General features: G+C 28.0%; 1 protein-coding gene across 1 annotated transcript; it reads right to left on the reverse strand.

Moving 5' to 3' along the window:
- Positions 1–8728: 8728 nt before the first annotated feature.
- On the reverse strand, positions 8729–9245 carry LOC107462860 (photosystem II 5 kDa protein, chloroplastic). Its single transcript, XM_016081543.3, has one exon. The coding sequence runs from the start codon at positions 9150–9152 to the stop codon at positions 8829–8831; it is 324 nt and encodes a 107-aa protein (XP_015937029.1). The 5' UTR covers positions 9153–9245; the 3' UTR covers positions 8729–8828.
- Between the last annotated feature and the right edge of the window lie 1018 nt (positions 9246–10263).

Below are 10263 nucleotides of genomic sequence, written 5' to 3' on the forward strand. Positions count from 1 at the left end.
TGAAACTTAGAAAGCTTGGTAAGATTTTTTTATAAATAAATAAATTAAATATTTTATTTACCAATATACACCATTTAAAAAAATATTTAGTCTAGATATTGTATTACACATCTCATGGAATCGCGAAAAATATTTTTTATATATTTCATTGACATTGTAAATAAAAGGTCACGTTTAATTTGCAAAAGGCATATATGTAATTTGTTAAAAAAAAAATTCATATCCTCGTTTACAAGACCGAGATATGGATATTTGTATCAATAAAAATATATTTTTCTCAAAATAATAAGAAGGTATTTATAATACAATTTAAATTAATTTAAAAAATAAAATTAATATATTTTATTATGATTTATATTGAATTAGATATATTTATTTTCAATTTAAATTTCAAATTTTAAAAATTTTATAATATTTAAAAAATAAAAGTTATCATTTATAAAAAACTAACAATTTAGAATTTTTGAATTACAAAATTTTTTACTAAAATAAAATTTAGACATGATATAATTTAAATTAAAAAAATAAAATCAAAGGTTGTAATTTCTTCTTGCTATTACTAATACCTTTTTAGGGATGGTAAAACTTTTTGAGATGCGAAAATTTATGTGGGGACGGCTATAAATGGAGATCCGACTGTGAAAAATTTTTCTACGAAAATGGTGATGAGAGACAAAATTTCTTTGAGGCAGGCGTGAAGATCCGAGCGGAGATCCCTGCTTGTCCTTGCTAATCTCTGAAATTCATAAATTTACTGAATTGTTCTTAATAGTTTATTTTTCATATATGTTTTTTAGTCATTTCATACATAAACCCAAAACTCCTAATTCTCATTTGCATAACCCTTCTTCAATTCAAAGATTTCTAACACTTTCCATACTCCATCCAACCTGCCTGCAACCGCATCGTCACACCTCACGGTGTCATCACCTTCACCGCGTCGTGCTCTCTATTTGCGACGTCCCTTTCTGTAACTTTGTCGTCGTGTCTATTTTTCTCTCTGTTGTTACGTTTCCCACTTCGTCCACTGTCCTGTCCTTTTGTAATAACTTTATTTTTTGACTAATGCGAGTTTTTTTTAAATAATATTTTAAAGCGATTAGTTTTATTATGACAAGTCGATTTCGAACTCCGAAATAAAATAGATGATAATATAATTTTATTATTATCTTATTTATTTATTTTACTTGCTCTAATTATAATAGGGTCTAGATAATAATATTAATATTATTATCAAATTTGATTTTTGTCGATATAAATAATTATTAGTATTTTTTGATAAGTTTAGAATTATTAATGTTTGATCAAATATCTTTTAATTCCTAAGTTAGGAATGTCATTTATATTAATAATCAATATATATTTAACTTTATATATACTATTGGAAAATTATCACATGTTCCGCTTACTTTTATGGAACATGAAATTCTCATGTACGATCAAGTAGTGGGTATAATTTTGTCTTTTAGTATATCTCTCAATGACAAAAATATCCCTTTAGTTAAAGAACTAAAGAAAAAAAAGGACAGCAGCTAAATATTGATTTTTGTAGCTTTTGCTTAATTAATTATTGCACCAGTTTTATTGGTTTTGTTTTTTAATTTTTTTTGTTGGTATAATTTGATATATAATTAATGAATTTTAAACAGTGCACAACTTATTTTTTCTTATATATAGTATAATTTTTTTTATTAATCTGATTATATGAAGATAATGAGCGACTAAAATTTGGAATTTGTATTATATTATAATTTGTTTTTATATTATGAAGCATTGAACTTAATTATGAAAATACCACAAGCAAAATGAATTTGTATTTTTGTAATAAATGATAAAATTAATATTATTTTAAAAAATTTATAGAACTTCCAAAATTTATTATCTATAATTTTATATCACATTTTAAGCTAAACCTATTAACAAAGGTATTAATACAAAGTTTGTCAAACCATTTAATTTTGTAGGTATCTAAATTTGTAAAAACTTTTCTTAAATATATCCATAACAATTTTGAGTTATAAAATGTTATTAATAACATAATCTAATAGATAATTATGAGTAACAAAAATTATAGCTTGGCTAATCACGGGTCTTGTTTAATGTATTGTCTTTACTTAATTTAATTTAAAATTTCAGAATGTATTTTTTTTATTAGAAGATATTGGTACAATTTTATAATAGGGTAAAGTACTAAATTGGTTTTCTAGGTTTGGGCGTAATTTTGTTTTGGTTCTTAAATTGGTTCCCTAGGTTTGGGCGTAATTTTGTTTTGGTTCTTAAGGTTTAAAGTGTTCTATTTGAATCCAAAAAAGTTTTATTTAGCATCAATTTAGTCCCATTGAGGTCAAAATTAAATAATTAACAAAATGTCCTACATAACAACAGTTCAAGAACAAAATCGATAATTTGGAGAACAAGTACAAGCTCCAGAAGTACAAAATCAACCATTGATGCATCAATACATTTATTTATCATTTTCTTTAGTTTTATAGAAAATATTTTATTTATATTATAGAAAATAATAAATAAATATATTGATACATTAATGGTTGATTTTATACCTCTAGAGCTTGTACTTGTTCTCCAGATTATCGATTTTGTTCTTGTACTGTTGTTATGTATGACATTTTGTTAATTATTTAATTTTGACCTCACTGTGGGACTAAATTGATGCTAAATGAAATTTTTTTGGATTCAAATAGAATACTTTAAACCTTAAAGGCCAAAACAGAATTACGCGCAAATCTAGAGGACCAATTTAATACTTTATCCTTTATAATAATATTTAAAATATATAAATAATTATATCTCTAATATACTTTCTGACGTAATACCTTTTTTTAATTTGCATCAATTTTATCATAGTTTTTTTTTATTTGTCTCAAACTAAAGTTATTTCTTTTGGTAATATGTGTAAAAAAAAGATTTGCTTTAATTTTTGTAAACTATTTAAAATTTATTTTCACATTCAGTAATTGCAAAAACATAATGTAATGTTTAAATTGTAAATGTCTTACTTTGGTTTAAAATGATAAATAATATATATTTTATTTAAATTTAAAAAAGGGACAGATATATTATTGTATTATTTACTAACACCAATAATATAATAATTACATGATAATTAAAAATATTAAATATAAATTAAGAATATATTTTATTATTAGTTTTTGATTTGATTTTTAATTAAATTTGGATAAGAAATTAAATAAATTCATTTCAAAATGAGATTAGATATGAACTAATTCAATTTGAAATATGATAAAATAAAATTTAAAAATTTTTGTTGACATCATACTCTATATATCTTGTTACGATGGGTAACCGGAGATTAATGGGTTGGACAAGTTTAGCTGGCTCAATCGTCTGAACGATGAAACGTCCAAATGGATTTGTGCTCCGACCGTCCGACTTGTGTAAGGGAGAATGGGGGTGGTACCTGCAAAGACACTCCGATGCCAAAGTCAGCAAAGGGGTAAAACAGGTCCAGAGAGTATTGGGCTTCTGAGATACCTGAGAAGTGTCAGTGTATTTATAGGGGTGAACCCATAACCACCACTGAAGTATTTCCGCCTTTTGAGGTGGATAACCGCCCCCTTTATCTTAGGAAGGTTGAGATATGGCTCCTGGAAGTGGGTAAAGAGATTTTAGGGGCAATTACTCATTTGAATGAGTGATTATCTGCCAGCTAATCTTCGTCCCCGACTTCTTTAGGGTTAGTCGTGGTAAGAACGGACTTCGTAGGGAGGAGGTCGGTATAAGGTAAGGCTCAATCCTTTTAGATTGGGCCTTTTGTTGGACCTGAGCCTTATCATTAGGTCAGGGTATGAACATATCTATAGCAATAATAAAAGAAAGATAAGTAATTCAGTTCTTTTTATATATTTTTATATGAACATGTAAATATAAATTTTAAAGAAAAATTTTGTGTTAAGGTTATTAAGAAAATTCTCTCGATTAAAATTTCACTGGTCAAACTATTAATAGAAAATTTTGGTCTTAGTGTATATATGTATAATGACTTCGTATAATTAAATTAAAAGACAAAAAAAAATTCTTAATAAATCAAGTCCCTTAGATATTTATATTTGATATAAGTTATAGTTCTTAATTAAGTATGGAGTTGTCCAAATAGTAAGTGACTTGAATTTATTTTTTGAAATTTACTATGTGCAATTATAAATCTCCATTAAGACACATCCATCGCAATTAAGTGCGCAACCTAAATTTAGTTTGAATTAAAAAAGTTTTGAATATCAGATGAACAACCAAAAAAATAAATAAATATACAAAATACATCATTATGAGTTAGTTATTAAATTTGAGATTTTTTTAATATAATCTTAAGTGAAATAGAGATTAAAGAGATCAATAATCTAAATATAAATGTCTATTCAAATAAAAGTAAATTCAATATTTATACAAAAGTGTATATTCATTATGTAAATTAAACAATCCGACAAATTAAATATAAACAATTACATCAAATAAAAGTAAATTCAATATTTATATATAAACAATATAAAATTATCTAGCAAATCAAGAAGATTGAAATTATAGAATAATTTTATATAATTAATAAACAAGTATGTAATATTTATCATATTCTCATATTTATTTTCAATGAAAATCATACTATGATAAATGATTAGTCTTTACAAAGACGGTATGCTTTTTAAGGATATTCAATCGTAATACAAAAAATAAAAATAAATTTAATAATAAACATATTTTTTATCTTTAAAAGTATCTTTAATATTTTAAAATTATTTCAATTATATTTTAGATGCTAACTTTATATAAATTCCAATTCTGCCGTGTCCAAACAATAAATTATATTAGTATTGATACATTATTAAATTCTCTAGTAATATTGTCACTCTCTAAAATTATAAGTAAAATATATTTACAGAGTCAAAAATAAAATTGAATAAAATTTTTGAAATAATATGAAAGTAAATATAAATATTAAAAACAAATAGCATATTTATTCAATTTTGTAATACAATTAATGAACACTTTATTTATTTAAAATATAATTTCATATGCCCTAAATTCTATATTTACAAATTCAATTGTTATAGATATTTTTTACTTCTTATAAAATGTTAAAAAAAATATCTAAACTAAGTTCGTTAAATTTTTTTACCACAACCTAACAAATTAAAAGAATGTAATTATTTTTTTAAAAAATAATTCTCTAATATTTATCTATGTTCATGTTTTTTTTTCTTAAATGCATGACACATAAAGTTATTAATAAGTTTTACATTAAAAATTAAAAAGAAAAAAAAGAATTATACCTTTCTGTGATTATTATTATTCTAAGTTGTATTAATCCAATTTATAATTTCATCTATTTTATCTACTATTTTATTTTGGGTCAAAGACTCATTAAAATTTTAGCTAAGCTGTGACTTCTATTTAATAAAGTAGCGCATGGCTCATTAGTCACGCAAGTAGCATAAAAGTGTCTTTCTCACTTTTATAAGATGGGATATTGGATTAACACATCTCTTTTCTTCCATGCACTTAGAAAAATGGAATTTACTCTATAAAATTTATCAAAATCTCCACCATCTACATATTTTAATATATATCTCTATGACTAAAAATAATGGGAATAGCATGTTTCATTCAAGTACAACGGTACATGTGAACATTTTCCCTATACTATTATTATTATTACATATTATTCAGTAACCGAATTTGTACTTAGGAAGAAAAGAAAGATTTGTGACACCAAATCATTCATTTACCACACACGGTCCTTAAATCATAACACATGTCTCCTTTCATTAATTATATTATCTTAACCACATATTTTTTCTTCATTCACCGAACCTATGATAAAGAAAACAAGGGAAAGAAAAGCCGAGAAAGAGTGAGACGTGAGGTCATGAAATCGTGAAGTTTTTCTTTACGATTTTTTACGATTCGTAACTCTAAAAAAAATTTAATTCAGCTAAAATTTGTGTATTCTTCTGTTTTATGTGTTGGCATTATTTTTTATTAGTGAAAATCGATGGTAACATAATTTTTCTATTTTTTGAGTTCGACTAACTGGAATTATAAAAATCACAGACGATTTCAAACGTTTTCTTCTTTGACAGTTCGGTTAAAAAGTTTCTCTAAAATTTTAAATATTTTAATTTTGTACGGAGGTAGAGTTCGATAAATTCTCACCAATTAAATTTGTGTTGAATAAATGAATGATTGTTGTGATTGATTATTGATGAAGTTTGATCGACTTTATATTGAATTTGGTTGATATATTGTTATATGTGATTAAGCTTATGATCTGGTCATATTTATACTGCCCAAACTGTGATAATGAGATTGATTTGGCACTGTCTTTTTGTTAGTGTTTGAATAAAATAGGTGAAGTTTAATGACCGAAGAATTAAATTAAAAGCTGTGAAAAATCGGTATCCGTAAAACTCAAAAACGAATTAAGATTTAAATGTATTTTTTTTTAAAGAAAATAAAGAGGATTTTGGTTCTTAATGAAGAGAATAATCAGTCAAAAAATTTATTTTTGAGAAAATATACTTATATTTTTATGAAAAGATTGAGTTTAATATTATAATTATATAAATTTTTTGGGTATTTTGGATAATAAATAAAGTTTAGAAGTAAAATAGGTATTTTATAAAAGTTCAAGGTTACATATATAAATATGAAATAAAGTGAAGGTTTAAATATAATTTTATAAAATATTAAAGTCAAAAATAAAATATTAAAAAATTCATTATTTAAAAAGAAATTAATAAAAATTTAAAAATAAAATTTTATAAAATAAGTTTTAAGAGTATTATAAATATTATTTTAAATATTTGTTTAAAATTACTCATTTACATTAGAACAAATTGTTATTACAAATTATTATTTATTAATATATTATTTTATAAGAATATTATTGTATATATTATGAAAAATAAAACAAAAAGTGGTAAACAAGACAAATTTTTTCTAAAAGTTTTAGGAAGACAAATTTAAGTTAAGAATCTCATGATCCCCTCTTCATAAAATATTTAAAAAAAGACGAGGGAAGAGTGTGAAGATAGTTTTTTATGCTAAAAGTAAGGAATTAAACAAATGATAAGAAAAGAAAAGAAAAGAAAAGAATTTAAAGAACTTCTGCCACAAGAGAGCAAAGAATAGAAAAGAAAAGAAAAAAAGAATGAAAAGGAAAGGAGAGAAGCAGAGATGATTGTTTACCTGTTGAAAACGAGCAGAGATATAGTGGTGAGTCCACCGAGATTTGCTTTCCAGAGATACATCGGCCAATTCAGGAGATAGTCGCACCTGTAAGACAGAAGTTGCTTACCGAAGTTATCGCTACATACATTGGCTAGAGAGAGCCTCACCTGTAAGATAGAGGTTGCTTTACAGAGTTTATGTTTGCATACATCGGCTCAAAAGAGTCGCACCTGTAAGACAAGGATTGCTTACAAAGGTTATGACACTGGAAACCAAACTCATATAAAGGTTGATGAGTTACATCGGAAGCGGGTCAAAATCGACAGATGAGCTCATTACCTGCGCTAGGGATAGACATGCATCATGATTGTTTGAGCATATCTTCTATGAATTCTGTTTTCTGTGATTGTGTATGTGTTGTATTTGTTTCTCTTTATGTTCTTTAGTATTAAAACAGACTTAACTAACCACCCCAACCCTACTAAGAACTCACCAGTTCTTACCTCTGCTCTTCCCCTTCAGATGAAAACAGGAACTCTACTTAAGATTACTCCTATATATACAAGGACCTAGCGAAGAATATGAAGGTGATATAGATCTCGTCTTTTGGCTGCAATGATCGATCAGAAACAGTAAGAATTGATAGCGAGTTTTGGATGACGCCTTTAGTTTAGGGTGGGAATTTTAGTTTAGTCTTTCACTTTGGATAGATCCACCGAGAGATTAGGAGCTGTAAATACTGGCTAGGCTAATTTCAGGCGCTAACTTAGGGGCTTCCTATATGGACCAGGGCCCGAAGTGTTAATTATGTATATAGTAGCAAGATATGAAGGGTTGTACGCTAACTTCTGATATATATGATAGTACCTTTATATGTATGTATGATCTATGATATATGTTATGTTTATATATAATATTAGCCTTGTGTATGCTTTATTTGATTCCTTATTGTGGCTTGTATATGTTTAATTAGTTGTACTCGCAAATCTTTTTATAAAGTAAAAGTTTTTTCGAAAATTCGATAGTGTGCTAATTCGATTATTGGCTTAATAAATAGTAAATAGTTAAAATTTTGCGTAAATAAGTTGGTGACACTCGATTTCCAGTATAATCATGACGTATTGGGAATTGGGTCGTTACAATATCCATGCATTTAATGAGCAGGTGCAGGTAATTATACATTGATTACCTAACATAATCCTTATTTATTTAGGTTTCAATTCATCATAAATATATTTGTTGTTTTTGTTAAAACCGACGCACAATAAAAATTATTATCGAATGCGACAATGTTAAGGAGATAAAAAAAATTCTGTTCAAATTTATCTTATTTAATATTTATTAATTTTAACAATAATTAATAAATATTACATAAAATAAATTTTGATTAACTTTTATTTTTGTTACCAAATATTTTTTTATGGTATTATCCTAGTAATAACAAAAAGAAAAGCCAAAAAATTAAAAAAGAAAACAAGAATAAAAAAACTGATCGAGGATGCTGTCTAAGGCTCTAGGCCGAGAGGACGCACAAGGCAAAGTTTATTGTTTTATCATTTATGAACAACTAGAACACACAGCTGATATGAAATCAACATAAGTGAAGCAACACTAAAACTCCCTCCTCACTTGTGACAAACTCTAGCCGTGGGCATGGTCACACAAATTGGGGCATATTTCTTCTTTGCTTCTGGGGTACCATTTTTAGGCTCTTCTTCTGCCACTGCTATCCCCGCAACGGAGCAAACAGCGGCTGCCGCAACACCAAACATCACGTCCCTCCTTCTGTTGCTCCCCTCCTTCTCACTCTCATAACTCACTATCATCTTTTCCCCTTCAACTGCTCTGCCAGCATTTGCCACAACAACCCTACTCTGCACTGCCGCCGGACACCGGTTTCTGAGGACCATGCCGCCGCCGATTGAGGTTGTCATGGTGATTGACGCCATTGCCACAAGGATATCTGTGCCTCAACTCCTAAGCTTGTATCTTCTTGTCGTGCAAGCAATTGGATCACATAATGAATATATGGAATGTCAATTGCAAACGATGAATTGGTGGTAGGACCACGCGATATCTTATCTTATGAATGAAATTTCCTATAAGTTATTGCCACGTGGAACAACTGATTAGAACGGAACTTATAGGCTATAAGTCTCGATCTGTGTAGATGCTTCTTGCGAAATGCGAATCCAGATCAGAAGGATTTCTTGAACATTTTCCTCATTTGGTTTTCATGGTATTGAGAGTAATATGGGCCACCCAAAATTAACTAAAACCATTTTTTTTTTAAAAAGAAAAACTAGTCTATACTACCGTGGCTTGGATAATACATAAAATTATATAAAATTTTTATTAAAAAAAATAAACAAAAAATAAATAAATATATATAGTAATTATTATTATAAATATAACTCCGCCTATGTTACACTAGCGGTACATAGCCGGTCCCAAGCCCGGATAAAGGAGGAGGGTTGTGTTAGGTCTTCGACAACCAACATAAAATTATAGCCGAACCCCCATGACATGAATCAAAGACATTATTGCGCTAAAGCTAGGTCGTTGCCCGGAAGCAACGCGCCGTATGGCTCGAGTACGATGTCAAAGCAAGAGCCGCTGCATCGGTACCCGGATGTAGTGTTAAATGAGCAAGGGTTCTCGCGTTTTCGTGAACGGACGAGGGTAAATAAGCTAGTTCACAAAGTAAAAGGTAAAGGTCGAAACGACAGAAGGTTGAGATTTGGGACATGGAACATAGGCACTCTAACATGAAAGTCCATGGAGGTGGTAGACACCATGACAAGGAGGAAGATTAACATTATGTGCCTACAAGAAACGAAATGGGTTGGTGCAAAGGCTAAGGAGTTGGATACTACTGGTTTCAAACTTTGGTATACAGGAAAAGTGAAGAATAGGAATGGGGTTGGAATAATTGTGGATAAGCAGTGGAAGAAGGACGTAGTGAATATCAAGAGGATGAGAGATCGGATCATCTCTATCAAACTTGTGGTGGAGGGAAGTGCTTTCCATGTGATTAGCGCCTATGCACCACAAGTGGGT

Source organism: Arachis duranensis, chromosome 8 (assembly GCF_000817695.3).
Source record: "Arachis duranensis cultivar V14167 chromosome 8, aradu.V14167.gnm2.J7QH, whole genome shotgun sequence".
NCBI classification, from domain to species: Eukaryota; Viridiplantae; Streptophyta; class Magnoliopsida; order Fabales; family Fabaceae; genus Arachis; species Arachis duranensis.